Genomic DNA, 22100 nt, shown 5'->3' with positions numbered 1-22100 from the left:
GCAGAAGGCGGGGAGTGGTTCCTGGCCTATGCTGCATGTGAGAACAATTCATCTAAGGTTCCCCAAATTATCATGAAGGCTTATCAATAACTGAATAAACCTAGAAGTCCCCTACCCAGTCATTTAGAGATGTTTTTGTGGACCTGAATGCCCAGGCATCCAAGGGGAGTGAGGCATTCTAGTGGACCTAAGGGCAAGGCATAAAAGTTTCAAGGGAGTCACAGCAACTTAGATGTCTCTAGGGCTTACTTGTTATCCTAAACCTAACTGCTTAGTTTCTTCTTTGTTTTCTATCCCTTGCCCCATCTCCAGGCTGAGAAAAGTGGCCTCAAGTGGACAGAAGCACTCAAGGTAATAATAGGCAAAGGATCCCTCTGTCTATTCTGGACCCATTCCACATTCTCAGTCCTGGACTCTGAAAAGATGGATGGCATGGCCCAGGGGCTGCAGAGCCCCATACACTTATCTTTGTTTTCCAGACCCAAGAGCCCCCGCCAAGGCAAGGGTTACTTAATTACTCATTAGAGTTCTAGGTTTTCAAAGGCTGTGAAACAACAACCCAAACCATAGAACAAACAACTATAGATAGCAAATGGAGAGAAAAACAAGCATATACAAAGAGGATGAAAAAGTCACATGTAATGTGGGTATAATAGATGGAGAGATTTGGGAGAAATCTGGTACATTCAGGCTACAATTACTGGATACAACATTTAGAAAAATCAATTGAAATATGTGACTCTGACATCGTCTTTTTAACTGCATCAGTGGAACCTTAGAGCAATGAATGACTACTTCCTTCCTCAGTTACCCTTTTGGCCAGAATATTTAGTCTAGGAGGAATTAACAAGTTGCTAGAATGAGAAACGGGAATCATTAGGGATGGGGAAAGGGGCTAAGACATATTATATCCAGCAGCACAAATTTCCTGGCTGCTTTTCCCAGCAGTCAGGTCATTCTGCTACATGCAGTAGATCATGGGGATGATGGTGTTATGACTTAGCTCACTGCACAATTCAGGTGCAATTATTCAGAGCTGGGATACAAGAAAATAGAGATTGCTCTTCTCCTATTGGCTTCACAGAAAAGTGTTCAATTGTCCTTACTGCTCAGGTTTATCCAGCAACTTCAATTCTTCTTCTTTGGATGTCTTGTGTTACTCTCTTATTTTAATCAATTTATCCTCTTGGGCTCTATTTTTATATAAGGCAGTCAGGGTCTCCAGATTAACCACAGAGTCATCCACATTGAAAATGCAATTCTAAACGCAATTCTTCATTTCTAAATGTAAACTAGATATCAAGATTCCCATAGTTTGAGATCATTTTCCATCCAATAACTTGATTTTTTTTTAATTTGGCCTTGCTCTTTTTCTCATAGGTCTCTGATAGAAGTTTTTTCTTCTGCTGAGTTGTGTCTTTGGAGAATAAATACTCAAATTCAGTATTATCGTAAATATCAGGTTCTTCTAAGGAATCCCATAAGGTGGGTGTAGTATTTGGGCTTTTATCATTTATTTGTATTCTAATCCAGTACAAAGGCTTCACAGGACAACTGGGCTCAATGACTGACTTTCAAAGACATTGACTGGAAGAAGGACCAATTCTGAAGAGTTCAGGAGGAGATGGGAGTGTAAGTCCTGGGGGTGTTGGAGCAGGAAGAAGTGCCCTCACTGTTGGGTAGGGCAGGGGAGTTGGGAAGTGGTGACAGAGGAGGAGGTGGAGGAAGACCAGCACTTGGAGGTAGAGGAGGTGGTGGAGGTGGTGGTGGTCCAGCTCTCACAGGTGGTAGTGGAGGTATTGGTGGCAGAAGTCCACGTCCAGGTAGGAGAAGAAGAGGGGGAAGGGAAGGATGGCTGTTGGTAGGGGTGGTGTGGGAGGGGGAGGTGATGCCTTTTGCTGACTCAGTGAGATGTCTTCCACAGACTGAAATGGTACCTGGAAGTCTTTGTTGTCATTTGGGGGAGACCGTTGGCTTAAAGATGAGACATTCAGCTTTTTAGGTATTGTCTGGTTATCTTGCCCTCAAATTCACAGGGTTTGAAGAAAGTCTCTGTCTGGATGCATACATTTTTTGTAGGTCTTTGGAGAACGGTCATGGTCAATGGAAATACAAGCATCTCTCATCTCTTCACATCCTCTTCCCCATCAGTGTTGTTTCTTGTATTTGAGATGTTTTTAAATGTTTATTTGTTTTTGAGAGACAGAAACAGAGCATGAGCAGGAGAGAAGTAGAGAGACACACACAGAATCCGAAGCAGGCTCCAGGCTCTGAGCTGTCAGCACAGAGCCTGATGCAAGGCTCAAACTCACGAAGTGTGAGATCATGACCTGAGCTGAATTCAGACACTTAACCGACTGAGCCACCCAGGCGCCCCATGAGATTTTCATGAGAAACCACTCTACGCTCACCCTGGATATCAAATGCCTGAAGTTCAAACTAAGCCTGTAGATTTTCAATTACTTCTTCACGTTCCTTCTTCAAGTGTAAAATAGCAGCTTGACATTCTGCTTCAGTGTACTTCAATCCCACTTTTTCTGGTGTCTTGTCTTTGGGGGTGGCCAGAGAGCTTAGAGTCTGCCCAGAGTCCTATTGTACTGCTCAGTGGGCCTGTGGTCAGGCTTCTTCCTGAACACCATTCTCCTTTTCCATATCTTCAAAATGGAGTCATGAGACCAAATAAAAAACAAAGCCAGAGGCATCCTTAGGCTTTTATTTCCATTTCAGTTTTGTATCATCTTCTCTGCCTTCATGGTATGGCAGTATTAGTTTCTTATTGCTGCTATAACAAAGGACCACAAACCTAATGACATAAAATAAGATAAATTTATTCTCATCATATCACTTTCTTCTCTCTTTTTTTTTTTTTGATAAAATCTCCTTCTGCCTCCCTCTGATAAGATCATTGTAATATTAATAATGTGATTACATTTAGGTCAGATTGAGTAAATCCAAAATAATCTATATCAAGATCCTTAATGTAATCACATCTACAAAGTTCCTCTTTTCATATAAGGTAACATTCATAGGCTCCAGAGATTAGAACCTAGATATCTGGGAGGACCATCATTCAGCCTACCACATGGTGCAAACCTTATAATGTACAATAATGCTCTCTTGACTCACTGTAAATATACGACCATAAATGGAAAATAGCATTCTTTAATGCTCCACAACCCCACTACACTGTATACTTAGTCTGACACTATCCAAAATGAGTATTTCAAGAATACTTCTTTGTCCAGTGATGCCCTTACCTCCTCTAACCTCATCCCTTTTCCACTTATTCTCTCCTCTCAATGACCCTGATAAAATAGATTCAGTATAAAGCTTCCATTTTCATTACAAAATGTACCTACCTACCTGCAACTAGACTTATATCCACCCTTTTCTAGTTTTTTTTTTCTTTCAATAAATGAAATGTCCCTATTCATATCAAACATCTCTATTTGTATCTTGCTCCCACTGCCACTCACTTCTCATGAACTTGGCTCCTGCAATTCTCTGCTCTCCTGTATCATCTATACCAACTCAAATCCTAGCAGCATACATATTCTAGAATCTTCTTACTTTAGAAAACCAGCTTTTCTAAGCATACTTCCTTGCAGCTATTATTCCTCATCTTGGTTCCCTTTCACAATAAGCTTATTAGGAGAGCTGTCTGTTGTCTGTCTTTTCTGCTTCACAGAGAAAGGAAAATAATGATTGGCAGATTAAGGATATGTTTAGAAGATAGAACCAAAAACACTTGTTGATCCATTTGATACAGGAAGTAAGTAAAAGAAAGGAAAAAGAATAATTTCTAGTTCTGATTTTTTCCTTTCCAATTTTGTGGTATCATTCACTGAATTGAGGAGAATAAAAGAATACTTTTAAGATAAAGTTGCAATCAGAGTCAGTCTCTCCCTCTATGACTCCATCATTCAACTGAAGTAGTTCTTGTAACAAATGGCCCCTTGCTGCAATGCTAACTTCAATAGCTATTTACTGTTTTAATTTTACTGGATCTCTCAGCTAAACAGTTAGCCATTCGCTTCTTCTTGAACTATTTTTTCTTGGTTTCTGTCACATCACTCTTCCTTGGCATTTCTACTACCTCACTAGGCATTTTTCAGTTCCTTTCATTGATTCTTCTATTATCTAACTTCTTCTTTTATCTAAATATTGGAGTGCTCTCTTATGCCCTGAATTTTTCCCTTTTTTTCCTCTCTATAATTTCTCCTTAAATTATTTCACCTGATCCCATGGCTTTACAGCCCAAATGCTATTGGTTCTCAAATATTAATGGCCAGTTAACTCTGATTGCAACTTTATCTTTAAAAAGAATGAAGGGCACCTGGGTAGCTCAGTCAGTTAAGCATCCTACTCTTGATATCGGCTCAGGTCATGATCTCACTGTGTGTGGGATCCAGCCCATGTCAGGCTCTTCACTGAAAGCACAGAGTCTGTTTGGGAGTCTCTCTCTCTTCTCCCTCTGTCCCCCCCTAGCTCATGTGCGCTCTCTCTTTTTCTCTCTCAAATAAGTAAACATTTTTCTAAATATTAAATGTCACCATTTGCAATGACGTGGATGGAGCTAGAGCATATTGTGCTAAGCAAAATAAGTCAGAGGAAGACAAATACCCTATGATTTCATTCATACATGGAATTTAAGAAACAGAAAATATGAGCAAAGGGGGAAAAAAGCAAGAGAGAGACAAACCAAGAAGCAGACTCTTGACTGTAGAGAACAAACTGATGGTTGCCAGCAGGTAGGTGAGTGGGGGGATGGGTTAAGTGGGTGATGGGGATGAAGGAGTGCACTTGTTGTGATGTACACTGGGTGTTGGGTGGAAGGTGTTGAACACTGCATTGTACACCTGAAACTAATATTATATGGTTTGTTAACCAACTGGATTTAAATAAAAAATTTTTAAAAATAAAAATAAAAGGACCCCCTCAGGTACCCATATTATCTAATAGATGACCTTGTCTTAATACTCTTCGAAGCATTAATTACTAGATGAAACTAATCATATTTTCCTATCAACTGATCATCTCCTCCTATAGAATATAAGCTTTCTGAGAATAGGGTATTAAGATACGTTATTCATTGCTGTGACCCAAGAACCTAAAACAATACCAGGTACAAAGCTAATAATAAATAGATATAAAATGAAAGAATGAAAAATGGGGAGGCTTTGCCAGCTGGTACACTGAGCGTAGTTGAAGGAAATAGCCTAAGATAGAAATACAGCACTTTTTTCTTTGCTACCTTGCTAGTGCAGATAATCTGGTAGATGGGGAAAGTGAGGAAAGTTTACAGAGTTTCTCATAATGATCACGTTTTGGAAAAAGTTAGTGTAAGAGCTTAACCTCCAACTAGTAAAATGTGGACCAATTTTAATATGCAGATACTCGTGTGTGTTCGGTTTTTTGTTTGTTTGTTTTGCCTTGCATACAGCACAAAAGAATGAAGTAAATTTCAGTACTTATTAGTAGGTGATTTGAAACGATAAATCCTTATTTCTAACTTTTCTTTCATGAATAAAATACCTGGCATTCCTGGGCCCACATTCTAGCATGGCAACTATCTAGTAGAGGTGAGTGGTGGCTGTCCGTTTAGGTGGGACTTACAAATCCCCATTATATCCACTTCACTCATTTTCACCCTGTCTCAGGCCCTGTGCATTTGGTTTCTTTGAATTAAAACTACAAAAGCAACTATTTAGCATCACACTAAAGATATGGTCTGCCACCAAAAACTATATAATGTCAAGTCACTCTGTATATAAATCATCGTCACAGGGGCAACTTGGCATTTTATTGACTTCACTTAATACCTAGTTGTGATGATACTCCATTCTATAAGGAAAAGAATATAGGATAAGGGTAATGTTAGATAAGAATCTATTGCACTTTAAAATAACTATAAATTATTTAGCCAGCAACGTCATGTATTCTTGTTTAATGCCATTGTTTTGTGTTGCTGTTTTTTTTCCCTTTAATGTGCAGATTGTATGGTGCAAAGATAAATAAATGAATATGTTCTTGCCCATAAAGCAAACATGTAAAACTTTAGTTTCAGTGTGTTGCCATAGAGCTTCAGTTTCGCTCCAAATATAGGCTAGATTTTAACCTTTGCCCTTTTTTTCACGTTATGACATCTAAATCTGTATGCTGATTCTGTGCTATCCATCCAAACTGACATTTCTATACACCCTCAACAGTTATGCCTCATTGCTTTAAGTTGCATGTGCCCAATGACTAAATTCATTGAGCATGAGAATTGATAAATTGCCCAATCAGACTTGTAAGATGTTCAAGTTGAGAAGGAGTCAAAGAGGATTAATATAAAATTTGCATATATTCCAAGCTTATAGAAGCATGTTTGGCATTTTTCTTTGCTATAGTTTGCTTAAGAGTGTATGTTATTATCTGAATTAGAAGTCAAATACTGATGATCCTTTTACAATGATGTCAAGATTCATTATATATTCAAAAATAAATCTACCTAAATGATTTTAAAATTCAGACCCTATAGTTTAAAAAAGTCTTCAGTGAACACTCTTAAAAAGTATTTTTTTTTCCTTAAAAACTCATAGCCATTCTTCATATCACTTACTTAACTAAGTATTGAAATATCGTTTTCAAGATAAAATGTCTTAAAAGAAACAGTAAGACATCACTCTTTCACAAAAAGCAATTTGAGCTGTGTTTGGACACCAAACATAATAAATCAATGTCTCTCCCTTTTTCTTTTTTTAAAATATATTTTATGTATTTTGAGCACAGATGCAAGTCCATCTCCAGCGGGCATTCCATTAAATAATGCCAAACTGATGTCAATAAACATGTATAACTCAAACTATGTTAACTGTTTAATCACTCAAAAAAGGTACTGCAACAAAGCCTTCTGTTAAAAAATTGTGGCTATATCCTTTTCATTTTCAATTTTGTTTTGTCACTTTTGAATAAAAGTATTTAGGTCTTTTGTTCATGACGATGGTACAAAATTTTATATTAATATAAAATCACTACCAAGAGTCTGACAATGTTCTAATATTTGAAAATAATTTCAAGTAGTTTCTATTTTTTCTAACAGTTACCTTTCAGTTTGCTGTTTATAAGTCCCTAATTTAGAAGACATTCTGTGATGTTCATTGATATATTATTTTACCATTTTGGTTTTGGGGATGTGCCACATTTAAGGTGAATTTGTGATTATCTCTAGAAAGATTCTTTTTTAACTTTTTTTATGATGGAATACTACCTTATTCATTCATGCTTTCTACAGACATTTATTGATCCCTACCTACTGTACACCAGGCATACTGTTCTGGATAACTGCCATATATTACGGGAAAAAGCAGATTGCTATCCTTTTAGAGATTTAATTAGGTGCGGATAGCCAGACTAAAGTGAATACTAAACATAATAAATTGGTAAATCATACAATCTTTTAAAGAATAATAATTGCTCTGAGGAAAAAGGAAAAGTAGAGACGGGGATTTCAAATTAAATAGGCAAAAGAGTTTTCAGTCAGTCTTGACTACAAACTACTCCAAAACCTAGTGGTTTAAAACAATTTATTATTACCTTTCTATAGTATGGTGTTTTAACTGGGTTCATTTGGTTCTGCTTGGATTTCTTATGTGATTGCAGAAAGATATTAGTCAGGGCTTTTGTTTGGGCTAGAGGTCCAAGATGGCTCACTTCACATGGCCAGCAGCTAAAGTCAGCTAAGGTTACTTACCAAAGAGCTATAGGTGACCTTTCCATGTGATCTGGCATCACAACATGGAGGCTGGATTTTGAGAGAGAGTGCTCAGTGACAATCTTGAGAGTTAGTATTTCAAGAAACCAAGAGAGAACCTGCAAAGCTTCCTCTGACTCAGCCTCAGAAGTTCTAGATTGTCTCATCTGATATATTCTATTAATTAGAAATGAGTCACAGATTCAAGGTGGAGAGGCTACACAAAGGTAATTGAGGGTCATCTTTAGATACTGGTTCTCATAAGAAGTGGTTGCAATTTTAAGTAAGATGATCAGGCTTGCTGAAAATGTAAGTGTTAAAAAAGAGGAGTGAGTCAGGTAGGCAGATATCTGAACAAAAATCCTTTAAGCAGATGGAAGAGCCAATGTAAATGCTCTAAGGCAAAACTGTGCATACCAGGTTTAAGGAATTCAAAAGAGCTATAATTGATTGAGTGAAGGGAAAATTAGTAAAAGATGAGGTTAAACATTATGGGGGCCAGATCACTCAGAGCAAATCTACCACAAGTTTTAGCACAGTGATGGTCATTGGTGACTTGATAAGAAGTTCAGAAGGAGTGAAGCCGGATTGTAAAAGGTTTAAAGGAAAAATAAGTTATATAAGTATGAGCGATCTTTCCAGTAGAAGACACAGCTAGGAGTCTGAAGAGGCCAAGGTAGTTAGGCTCTGTAGGTTAGCATAGTGAAGAGAACATCAGCAAGAAAATTCCAGAAGTGTGCACACAGTTCTCCCTGAGTATTCAGCTAGGTATACTGATCAGTGCATGTTGTGTGGAAACAACCCAAGGCTATGAGAATAACCACCTGAAGGAATTAGAAGAAACAATATTCAGAGCTCACACAGGGCTGGGAATAGTTAAGTGTTTTTCAGACAAGGAAACTTCTTAATTCATGGGGATAGTTGAGTAGAATACTCAGAAAGATCTTCTGTGGAACAATAAAAGCCCAGAACTAAATACTGTTCTGTTTCTACCTAAGTTTAAAAATAGGACCCAAAAGAATCAAACTGTGTTAGAGTAACTTAACCATTTCCCAGAATAAAGCTAAAGAATGTTTATAGGATCACAAAAATATCTAGCACCCAAAGGTAAAAATCCCAATGCCTGGCATACAATAAAAAATTACCAGATATGCAAAGAAGTAAGAAAATCTGAACCATAATGAAGAGAAAAACATATCAGTCAAAATCAATCCAGAACTTAGTATTTAAATATATTGCAAAGATAACTTATGTGAGTTTTTTGACATGTGTAAAATTCTAAGCATAGCAATAGTAACAGAAAGGTTAGGAGAAGAGAAATGTAAGACATTGTTACAGGCTACTTACAAGCTTTCACTTAACAAGTGTATGTGAAGTGGTACCTCACTTAATATTACTTCAAGGTAAAAACAATCACTAAAATAACTAAAGAATAATAGCTAATAAACCAGCAATATACATGAAGTGGAATAATAAAAATGCTCAGTCCCAAAGAAGGCAAAGAAAGGGAGAAAAATACAAAGAACAAAGGAGACAAACATAAGGCAAGTAGCAAATAGTTAACTAATATTTAACTATGCCAATAATCAAACTAAACATAAATAAACTCAACATTCCCAATTAAAAGGCAAATATTATCTGATTAGATAAGAAAGCAAATCCCAATGATTTGCTCTCTGCAAGGAACCCACTTTTTAATTTTTATTTATTTATTTGTTTATTTATTTATTTATTTACTTATTTATATTTGACAAAGTGGGCATGCATGCACATGCAAGTGGGGGAGGGGGAAAGAGATAAAAAGAGAGAGAGGGAGGAAGAGAGACAGAGAGAGAAAATCTTAAGCAGGATCCACACTCAGTGTAGAACCCAACGTGGGGCTCACTCTCACAACACTGAGATCATAACCTGAGCCAAGATCATGAGTCAGATGCTCAAATGACTGAGTCATTCAAGTGCTCCAAGGAACACACTTTAATGCAAAGATACAAATAAGTGAAAAACAAAACAACAGAAAATGATGCATGTTAACGATAAGCAAAAGAAAACTGGAGTGGATATATTAATATTAGACAAAATAGATTTCAGAGAAAGGAATATTACCAGAGATAAAGGGTGTCTTTATACTGGAGCACCAGAAAACTTTTGGGCTTGGATATATGTTCATTATTTTCATCATGGTATTAGTTTCATGGTAAATCAGTCCAAATTATTAAATTTTACATTTTTAATATGTACATTATTTATCAACTATATCTCAATTAATCTGTTGCCAAGAACCAAAAAAGAAATAGACGGAAGAAGCAGTATGCTTTGATGCTAAGGAAAACAACCCAAAATAGTTTGAAAAATTATTGGCAAAAGAGAAGACAAAACTTTTGGAGTAATGTCCTTGAGTAAGCTTGCTTTTTTATAGTTTATTTACAATTTTAAGTCCCCTTCCTTATTCCCACTGACATCTCTTCATAGTCATTATCACTACTCTTGTCTCAGCTGCTATCATCTCTTTTTCGTACTGTTTAAATCTTTTGCTCTGTGAATAAAAACAAAACTACCAAAAATGGCCTCAGGACTCTCCATGATCTTGTCCTTATCTACAGCCCCATCTTCTCTTCAGAATGATTTCCTCTTATTCTCCCCTTTCATCTGCACTAATCGGCTTTCAGCCCTCATATTAGCTTCCTAAGGCTGCTGTAACAAAGTATTACACAGTTGATGTATTTATTGTCTTACAGTTCTGGAGTTAGAAGTCCAAAGTCAAGGTGTTGGCAGGGCCATGCTCTCCCTGAAATACCAGAAAAGGATGTGCTGCAGGATTCTGTCCAAGCTTCTGGTAGCCTCAGGCATTCCCTTACTTAAAGGCTACGTTCTGTCTGTGTCTTTTCACATAGTCTTCCCTCTGCACATGCCTGTGTCCAAATCTCCTTTTTTTTTTTTAATGTTTATTTATTTTTGAGAGAGGGAGAGAGACAGAGACAGAGAGAGACAGACAGCAATTAGGGGAGGGGCAGACAGAAAGGGAGACACAGAATCTGAAGCAAGCTTCAGGCTCTGAGCTGTCAGCACAGAGCCCCACATGAGGCTTGTAACCTCAAATCATGAGATCATGACCTGAGCTGAAGTTGGAAGCTTAACCAACTGAGCCACCCAGGTGCCCCAAATCTCCCCTTTTTACAAGGGCTTCAGTCATACCAGATTAGGGCTTACTATAATAACTTCATTTTAACTTTGTTAAGTCCACAAAGACCCTACTTCTAAATAAGGTCACATTCTTAGATACTGGGGATATGGACTCAGCATATCTTCTTGGGGGAACACAAGTTAACCTCTAACGGTTTCTATGTTTATTGTACTCTGTTTTGTCAATGGGCCTTCATGCAGCTCTTCTGCCTAGGCAGATCCTATTCCTATTCTTTTCACCAACAATTCCTACCAAACCTTCAGATTCAAACTCAAGGGTCACCTCTTCAAGACTTCCTTGACTTCCACCAATATGTCAAATCTCCCTATCACAGACTCATATGGTTTTAGAAACCTCTCCTTCATGACACTTGTTAGAGCTGCAAATTTGCATGGTAAGACTATTGAAATATGTATATTTTCCCTCATTAAACCGTTAAATCCATGAGTACAGGTAATGTTTCTGTTTGTTTACCATTTTATCTCTATCACTTTGCAGAATAGAGAAACTATAGTATAATATCAATAAGTATTTGTTACATAATTAATAAGCTTATTTTTAATTAAATAAGTTGCTAGTTAATGATTTCAGGTAACACAGAAGCTTTAAAAGATATTTTTACTATTGCTATAAGACAACAGAAGAATCATGAGGGCCTGGCAATTTAATTAATTAATCAATTGGTTAATTAATTAATTGTATAATTTAGAACTTTAACAAGTTTTTCATTATATTGTTGTAAGTTGGACATACAAAGTGGTCTATTTTCACTCTTCAAATGAAATTAATTTTGTTCTAATATATGAGTCAATATGAAAGTTAAGTATAAAATCAATTCTGGACTGGTTTTCAACTGTCCCCTATTTTTCCAGTTGTGTCACATATTGAAATTAGTCTTGGCTGTGTATATGCTCTGATCTAATTTTAATTAAAAATCTTCCACATTCTTTTGCACACTGGTTGCCTTTAGTATAAACTTAAAAAAAAAAAGACTTATAATACCTCATTTCTTAACTATGAATATGCATACACACCATGTAATATACAAGTTAGGACCACATTTTAGTGATATAACTGATTCATATTCTGAGCTTTATTAACAAGCAAATTTGGCTTAATTAATCTTAATGAAATGACAGTATTGACAGGATAACTTGAAGCTTTTACAAACATTTCTGTACTTTGCTCAGTTTTAATATGACAGGCAATGCTGACAACTTTTATCAGCTGTCAATTCAATGTTGTCAGTCTGGAGTCAGGATGAATTTTTTTTTTTATGTACTTAAAAAAACCACAAAATTGATGAAAGAAGTTATGGTTTGAACAATACAGAATCCTTTCCTACATATAAATTAGAATATTCTGAAAATTTTCTATAAAATCAATGTTAATCTTTACATACTTAGAAGTATTTAAGAATATTTTGTTCAAATTTTAAGAAAAAAATTCAAATGAAAATTTTCCCAGTACATTTCCCTAGTTTCTCAAAATGTAACATTGTTAAATATCTACCAAATTATGTATACATGCATATAGGATTAGTAATAGGACATAAGGAAGCTAACAGGCCCTAAATTCTACAGCTGAGATGTGACTTGCATATGTATGGTCTTCACCTTTGAATTGAAAAAAGGTGGTACAAGAATAAAATACATTTCAATGTGAAAAATACAAAAATATCAAAAATAATTCATTGATTTCAATAAAGTATATAGTTAATGGTATATATCTATCTTCCAATGCACACTTTGCATGTGAAGTAGTAATTACTTATTTAATTCAAACTTGTATTTTATTAGGTGATTTTTCTCCCCAGGAATAACCTTATTATTATATAAATTCTATGATTTTAACCTATTTTTTCAATCAAAAGCTGTTTCCACTATAATAAAAAGTTTTGTCTACCCTCTAATCAACAAGTGAGTTCTTTGTAATATCACTAAAAAGATTATGAATTCATTGTTGGGACTCATCATTCAGTCTGTGGCTTTAAGATATGTCATATTTTTACTCTGTAAAATTCCATTAGATAAAACATAATAGATACACTTAATTTCTTATAAGCAGTTGAATCAAATAACCAAAAGTAAGGAAAGCAACAGTATCACCATCATCAAAAGTGTATATGATTCAGTGGGTTATGGGGGTAAAAAGAGCCATGAGACTTAATTCTTATCCTCCAGGAGGTTATAATCTGATTTGGAAAAACAGACAAATACAACAAAACACATATGAATCCTGAAGGTTATTATTATCTTTTAAAATCTTGATCTCCTACCCTGTAATTCCAGTCTCTTATGTAGATGTAGAACTTTCTAGACAGCCATTTCCCCTTTGGTCAAGAGGTAGGGCAGATACATAACATAAAAATGAATTCAATATTGCTTTGAGGACAGTTCAGGAGGGACAGGGAAGTACATAAGGTGATTTGTTGAAACTAGTGTTTCATTAGGATAAGTTAGGCTGGGTATAGGAAGGAATGGCAGAAAGACAGCCTAGAGGAGACAGAGGACAGCTTTAACAGACTCACGCTGCAAGGAAATGGGTCTGGACCAGGGTAATTAATGGCTTTCAATTTAAAAGGAGAGAGAAATATTAAGAAAAAAAAAACATATTTAGAGAAGAGGAGACAGGGGGCAGGAGGAGCAAAAATGCAGAGTGATTCACTAATTTACTTGATGGATGAGAAATTATAGTTTTATTTTCTGAAAGAGAAAACTGCAGAAGGTGACTTGATTTGATACTTTGAGGTATTTTGCTACGTACATTCTAGAAGGTCCTGCTTCCCATACCTTTCCTCCTTGAGGTAATCTTTTCCCTCAGTATCTACTCAATTGTTTATCCATGTTTTGTCATATATCCCAACGTCTACATCAGTTAAGGCTAACTATAATCAGAGTGGATGCCTGTTTCAGAGGTATGTTATTCATAAACTTGCCATAAGCCCATGACTTAGCCTGGTGCCAATGCTTCTACAAGAATGCAAAATTTTAAAATTTTTTTTTTCAACGTTTATTTATTTTTGGGACAGAGAGAGACAGAGCATGAACGGGGGAGGGGCAGAGAGAGAGGGAGACACAGAATCGGAAACAGGCTCCAGGCTCTGAGCCATCAGCCCAGAGCCCGACGCGGGGCTCGAACTCACGGACCGCGAGATCGTGACCTGGCTGAAGTCGGACGCTTAACCGACTGCGCCACCCAGGCGCCCCAAGAATGCAAAATTTTAAGATAGATACCCTCTCAAGAATTTGAACCTGGAAGCACAGAAGGAGAGTGCCTGTTGTTAGCAGGTGTTAGAGCTAGAAAGTCAAGTATTTCCAATGTGGAGGAGAGCAGTTCTATGGAACATCCAAGATTATTAGGAAGAGGGAGAGTCAATAGAGACAGCAAACATCAGAAACACATAGTTGAGCAGAAATATCCATGAAAAAGGGAGAGACCATTTTTTGAGAAAACAGAATACAAATTTGGCTCCTGCTGTCGTGCTATAATTCTGGACCTTGGATTTCCATGTTTATCATAAAATATCATTTTTTTTTAAACTACCAGAGAGCTATTTCTTCCTCACAAACAGAAGACAACAGAGTGTTACTTTGTATTATAAGGCCTAAAACTAAGGCCTGGTACTATGTGCTGCCATGAAATCTGGTGAAACCAGGAAGGCCTTGAATGGCCTACTTGCAAGCTCCCCTCCCAAGTCTGCTCCTCTGAATAAGCCAAACAAATTTTATCAAAGGGATAGCTTTTATATCCCTGAGTGATGGGTTTCAGTTCCCTGCTGTCTATTCAAAGAAGCCAACCACATCCACCTTTGGGAACCAGGGGTCACCCTACCTTCTTGACATTACAAAACCTGCCTTCTACAGCCCCTATTAGTTCATTCTGTTCCAGACTGCAACCCCCATGTGGCCGGAAGTGGTGTGCTATGCCCTCCTCCCTGGGCTGAGTTTATGTGCTAATTTACTGTGAAGTTTAGGTGGGTGTCATGAATTTGACCATCCCCATAATCCAAAGTGAGAATCCCTTTCTCACCAGGGATTAAAACCTTCAGTGTAGATATCTGAACACTACAGGCATGGCATATAAGGGCCCTCCCACTTAGACTCCCATTTCAAGTGCCTTATCCTTAGGACCTCACTTACTTATTAAAAAACAAACAAAAACGTTTTAAATAGTACTTATTTCTCTAACATCTTTATCACATTCATTTACAAATGTTAGTCCTAAGAATCATATAGCCATAAAATTAATGGGTAGTCTTTCTACCCAAAGTAACTTTACATTTTCATCATAGATAATATGGCAAACACATAAATCACTAGAACAACAGTGACTTGTGAAATATAGTTAGGACAAAAGATTTAGAAAATGAAAAAAGTTTCCCCAGAGATGTTTTTTAAATGTATTTATAGTTTCAATGCCATATGGTAAGTGTGAAAAAAGGAAATTAAGGCAAAATTACAATTGTTCTTTGTATTAATACTACCAGTGCAATTTTAACTCAAAGTGTACTATTTGGCTGCTTCTACTTTCTGGAGTACTAGACTTTCAAGAGGTAGCAAGACTACAAAAGAATATCAATTTTCAATTTTTATCTGGTTCTTGAAAATAGCAATTGAAATTCTGAGAGAAAGCAAAAGAACAAACAAATTTGTTAGTAAAGAATGTTTCTTGTAAAGTTTCCAGTAAAAGCAATTTTTGATGATTATTGTTAAGGAAACTTATAAATCTGTCTCATGTCACAGAACTTCAAGCTAAGCTTAAATTGATATTTAGCTCTATTTTAAAATTTGAGATACCACCAGGTATCCATTTTTAAAAGCTTATTTGCATTCAGGGAAAGTATCCTTCATTAGGAAAGACTTAGGAAGATGTTTGATGCATGCCTGCAAGCAGGGACTCAAAAAGTGAGAAAAGGAAACAGTAGCAGACAGAAAGGTACACATTTCCCAGTTCAGCTTTTGCCTAAACCTCCTCCAAGCCTGGCTAGAAGGTGGTCGTAGGGAAAGAAACTGCTGTACATGCATTGTCATGATAGAATCTTGAAGAGTTGAAGAGTAGAGTATCCCTGCCCATTTCTGTGTTACAAACCACAGGGCTCTGGTAAGGTGAAACCAAAAGGCAATGTTGCCAGTTACCATCTTTCTGTTTTGCATCTTTCAGAGCCAAAAGACAGCACCATAGGCAGAAAACAGTGTTCTCCCTGGTGGCTCTGGGAGCAGTGACTAGGCACTGACCTCAATTAACAGTGAGGTTTTGTAAGGTCTGGGCAATTTTAGATTATAATGACTAACATCCTTTTTTAATTTTTTTAATGTTTCCTTATTTTTAGAGAGAGAGAGAGAGAGAGAGCAAGCAAGTTAGGGAGGGGCAAGGAGAGAGGGAGACACAGAATCTGAAGCAGGCTCCAGGCTCTGAAGTGTCAGCACAGAGCCCGATGCAGGGCTCAAACTTACGAGCCATGAGATCATGGCCTGAGCTGAAGTCAGACGCTTACTGATTGAGCCACCCAGGCGCCGTAATGACTAATAATTTTAGACTGTAGTGACTTGTAAGAATAATAATTGTCACATCTTATTTGCTCCCAAATCAAATCACAAAGGATTCAAGGAAGTTGTCTTAGAGAATTGGATGAAATTTCAAACTATAAAACATAACTACAAAGTTATAACAGCATGTCATTTGGACTGATACAGAGATGATTATTATTATCATCATTATTATTATTATTACTATTATTAGATTAAGTCTCCATATTCTGAAGTACATAAGTAAATTAAATTCGTTTAAATTTATAACACTTCTCAGATAAAGACAAGTATTATATACTTTTCAAATAATTAACATGAATAACTTTAGAAACATTAAGAAAAAGGGCCAACTTAATAATTTTCAAAATATCTCTATTTGTAAATGACACTTGCCACTTAAATATGAAAGTTGTGGACACTTCATATAGAACGCACTATACCATTTGAGACTTTTTTTTTTCATTTTTACAATAATTCAACAACTGGGAAGGAATAAGTATTTCCTTTGAAGTTCTAAGTATTTCTCAACTCCTCTTTCTTTTCTTTCATTTCTTGTTTTGTAGTAAATTAGTTTTATTATAATATTAATTCAATCCTATCACAAAATTTCAAGATTTAATGAAATGTAAAAGTAATCATTATACTCCCTCCCACCATTAACAATTTGGTGAATAATTTTCAAGACCTTCCATGTGTGTATGTATGTATGTTTATACATAATAAATGGCATGCATATTTGCATATGAGCAAAGTTTTGTATACACGTGATGTTAAACTATGTACCCTCCTCTGCAATATGCTTTTTCCCCCCACTGAACAATATTGTAGGACAAATGCCAATATGGGTGAATCCTTATTTTTCTAAACTGTGTAATGTTTCACTACATGGAAGTATCATAATTTATTTTTCCAATCTCTTATTAATGGACACTTAGATTTCATCTATTCTAATATCTAGATCAATAACTATATGTTGAAATGAACCTTAAAATTAATATGTATTAGCAGTACAAGCCTGTCTACAGCAACATTATAATCTTGTTAGTCTGAAAAGTAACTTTTTCGTAAAACTTTTTTTCTATTTCTAGGAATTTCTAGAAATATAACTTTCTATTTTTAAAATATCTCCTTAATGATTGTTAATTTATATGGTATTAGGAAAACACACTTATAGACAAAGATCATAAAAGACTGTACCAATCAGATAATTTCATGAGTGTGGTGATATCTGCATCCTTGCATGATGGGGAAAGTTTGAATATAAAAGAAAAGAGATCAAATATTTCACAAACCTGACTATTTTCAATAAGGGCAAAAAATGTCAAAACTCTGAAATTTGAGAAAGAGGAGACAAAGAGGGAAGTAAGTTATAGACCTAATCATGGATGAGAATCAGTCATTTGCAAGAGCCTTATTGAGGGGTGGGCAGGTGATGCTCTAATTTTTTAAATATATTGAGGTGAGGCAATAAACATCTACATAAGTATTTTCAAAGTAATTGGAAATATGATTAGGAATAGGTATTATAGGGTGAGGAGATGCAAAAATGTATTCTATGAGAATAGACTTACTAGGACAGAAGAGCAAAGGGGTGCGTATATAGACCTCTAGTAGAATAATTGTAGGCAGTCAATAAGATGACACATGAAAACTAAAAACTGGGAGCAAAAGAGTGATACAAGAAAAACAAGTGTGGTGCTAGAGATTCCAAAGAAGAAAGTCTTAAGAAGAGTTAATTGTCAAATGGTAATGTTAAAAAAGTTAAAAAAAAAAATGTTTATCATATTTAAATTACGATAAGTATTGAGTGAGAACAAGAAGGGAATTCTAGACCAGGGCACAACACAATAGTAATAGTCTCCTGGAAGTGAAAGGAAAACAATAAAGGGAAATGAAAAATAGAGTGATTGAACAGATTCAGAAATTAATGTGGAATCCTTCACAGCTTTCTAATAAGCCTTTCCTGCCTATAGGACTTCAATTGCCCCTCCGCATTACTGAGATCCATTTCATATGTAAGTTTCCTAAAGGGAAAAATCCCTATGTGGCTAAATTTTTTTAGTCACTTAATAATATCTATGTGCTGCTCATCTATAAAAATGTTTTTGGATAAATGGTGACAATATTTGATCCACAATGAGTTTAATCTAAATTGGGCTTTAGCCTTGGATCTTTTCTTACCTGCTGTGTGAGCATCCTTAGGTTGAAGGATCCTATTCCCCATCAGTGACATCAACAATGTCCTAGAGATGACAGCTCTATATAGATCTGGCATCTTTGTTGCACCCCAGCCATAACTTAGTATATTAAGAGTGGAGTGGCTAATTCAAGACCATCCAAATTTAGAGGGTGCAATGGTTAATTTTATGTGTCAGTTGTACTGCATCTGTAGATGCCCAGATATTTGCTTAAACACTATTTCTGGGTGTGTCTGTGAGGGTGTTTCCAGACAAGATTAACATTAGCATCTGTTAAACTCAGTATAATCTGTTTTACTCCCCAATGTAGATGGGCACCATCTAATCTGTTAAGGACCTGAATAGAACAAAAGGCAGAGGAAGGGAGAATTCGCCCCTTCTGCCTAAGGGCCTGAGCTGTGAAATCACTCTTTTCTTGCAGTCAGCTCACCTGGTTCTCAGGCCTTCAAACTTAGAACTGCACCACTGATTTTCCTGGGTCTCCAGCCTACAGACAGTAGACTGGGATTTCTCAGCCTCCATAATCACATGAGTCAATTCCTCATTATATACATGGAAGGATGGATAAAGAAAGAAGTCTTGGTGAGAAGATGACAGGAAATAAGAGACAGCAGAAGCACCAGGGAGAGAGACCATGTTTTTGGGAAAGGGGTTGTAAAACAAGTAGCTCCAAAATGCTGTCTTGGTTACTATTCCAATCTCCACCCAAGTAATGTGCTTCTTCCCAAGAACAAGACGTCTTGGTTCAAGAGTCCTTTGAGAAATCTTGGCTCCTTAAAATCAACTAACACCTCTGGAAATGAAATGGCTACATTGGACTACCATTTCCTGAACCTCCAAGAGTCTTATATCACCTTCAGAATGGCTACCATAGCCAGGGTCCTATATTTTCCTTAATATTTTCTTTAAAATTCCTTACTTTTGCACTTTTATTATGGCTTTATCTTAAACAATGAGAGTCAAAGCTTTGTTTTAGTATGCCATCATATTTTTCTAGTATGTTAAAGACACAATTATCAAAGCAAAGACTATCCCATGTCCTTGTTTAATGTAAGACTAATTACATAATTATTAATATAATTTTGGGCCTCTTTCAGTTTGAAAATAATCTAGGAATTGATCATGGATGATTGCAGTGAATCATTTTCATAGTTGTTTTGACACTTTGTAGTAACCATGGTGGTGGTTCCTGATTTGCAGGACTGCCTTCTGGAAATAACTGGAGAAAGAGCTCTGACATCCTTTGGTTAATCATGTGAGAACTACCTATACTTCTGCCTTGAAATTCTAATTTTCATTTAATTTTTTAATGGCTTTCATTTTGCTTGCTGATTTGAGACATTCCAAAATGAACCCTAACATTTTAAAATATTGCAAACACATTAAAAACTAGAAGTAACACAGACAAGAGAGACATTTTATATTTGCATGCATAGGGTGAGCAAATTAGTGCTCCAATGATCAATCTGCAGTAGTTAGAGTTAGCTTTGGAATATTAATGTATGTATTATCAGTATGTGAAAAGTCTCTCTTATTTTTCCTAGGACATATATGGCATACTAAATATTTAAACTCAAGAAGAAAAACTTTGATTTTGAAAGAGCTGAATATCATTGGAAAATTACCTTTTTAGAAAAAAATCACAAATCAATGATTTAAAACAAAAAAATAACCCTCTTGTCAAATTCTAGAGTATAAGAGTGATATAACAGTTTATGAGAAACATTACTTTTGTGACATGAAGCAAATTATTAGTATTATTAAAAAACTACTAAACAATAATGAAATCACTCTATGCAACACATGATTCCCTGTTCAACAATCATTTTCAGGTAAATTTTAAGAATTAGAGAAAACACGTTTGCCAAATGAAAGGTAGAGAATCTAATTTTCACAGATTTCTAAATCTAATCTTCTAGGAGGAAGCAAACAAAATCAGATGTTGTGAAGTAAAGGCTGGTTTTCTTAAATTGCACCCGCGAACATAAGAATCAAAGTTTCTAATAGTGCACAGTTTCTGCAGGAGGTGGGCATAAAGAGTGGAAGGGAGGGATGCAGCAATGATATTTGCATGGAGAAGCATACTGTGCTAATAAGCTGCTGCCCAGAATTAAGAAATCCAGTTTCTTTTCATTCCAACAGAATACCTCTCTTTAAACTCGGGAGCTTTTCACTTCTAATCTGAAAACCACTAGGACTAGCAGAGGATTCATTGTCCTAGTTTAGTACTGAGGAATATAAAGTTTGGGGAGTTTTTATCTTCTTTTTCTTCTTCATTTATTTTTGTTAATAAAAAAGGCTCAGCAGAACATTTATTTGGTGTTACCAAACATTACAGAGTTTTGTTCTTAACTATTAGTTTTCTATTTGTGGATATTTCTAAAAACTCATTTTTACAAATGAAGAAAGGATTCCTGTGGAATTCTCATAGCTAAACTAAGATAAATGATGTTTTTCTTAGAGGCTGCCTTAGAGGGAATACCACAGCCAAAACAATAACATCTTGTGACAAGAGCAGTAATAAGAATTTGAAAGTTTTACTCTTCTATCCTAAGGCTCAAACTTTAATAGCTATGTAGCTTTGGTAATATGCTACTAATATGAATCACAGTTTTCTTAAAGAAAACAAGATCAGATTAAAGCAAATACAATATTCACATCATATCTATGAGTTAAGAATGCCACTGGGAAAGATTCCCAACTCTGGTTAAAAAATGTGAAAACAAATCCCCATCCAAATAAAATAAAACGGATTTTAACAATTTTTCTCAGCTAATACCTCTAAACAAGAAAATATGCAACTCATAAGTATTTTAAACTGTTAAGCAAGAGGCAAAATTTGCATTTTAATATAATAACAAAATTTATGGGCTATCTTCCAAAGAGACTTTTTTTAACATACATTTCTCACAAAATGTGCATTAATAATGCAATGTGCTAACCAAAAAGCTATTCTAAATATTAATTACACAAGAGTAAAATGAAAATATACCATTCTAAAGATTTAATAGAATCCAATCTGTAAGTAAAATTGTGTTGCCTATCTTTAATTAAGACATTACACACTAATTTTCCTTAGATGCTCATGATCATAATTATCCCATGCATGGATGAGTTCCTGAATTATTTTAACAGAATTTAGTGTGTGTCCTTGTGTCTCTAAGGCCAATAGTGTATGAATTGAAAAAAAAAAATCAAAGCACCTGTATCAATACAAAAACATAGAAAATTAAACGTAGATAAAATGTACTTTTTAAAATATAGGACTTTTAATTAAATATGCTCAATTATAATTATATAAAATTAATTATGTACTCTACCCTACATATGTACCTCACCACTCTTTGGAAAAAACAAAGAAAGAATTTTGTAAAAATAGAAAAACAATATTCACTGACCACATTTCTTCTCATCTCTACATATGTGACACATGACTTGCTAATATTTATTGCTAC

The 22100-nt window shown here is 35.6% G+C and overlaps 2 protein-coding genes across 3 annotated transcripts in view; one reads left to right on the top strand and one right to left on the bottom strand.

The window, feature by feature from the left end:
* Positions 1-22100, bottom strand: part of SPAG16 (sperm associated antigen 16) — a 1014588-nt gene that overhangs the window by 660028 nt on the left and 332460 nt on the right. The window lies entirely within an intron of this gene.
* Positions 1-22100, top strand: part of LOC112848374 (dnaJ homolog subfamily A member 1-like) — a 90134-nt gene that overhangs the window by 508 nt on the left and 67526 nt on the right. The window contains 1 exon segment of the mRNA XM_086720224.1: positions 1684-1823. Coding sequence (XP_086576350.1) covers positions 1684-1823 — 140 coding nt within the window.

Source organism: Puma concolor, chromosome C1 (assembly GCF_028749965.1).
Source record: "Puma concolor isolate L17-30 chromosome C1, mPumCon1.1.hap2, whole genome shotgun sequence".
NCBI classification, from domain to species: domain Eukaryota; kingdom Metazoa; phylum Chordata; class Mammalia; order Carnivora; family Felidae; genus Puma; species Puma concolor.
Note: the sequence above shows the minus strand (reverse complement) of the source record. Positions and strands in the feature narration are given on the sequence as shown.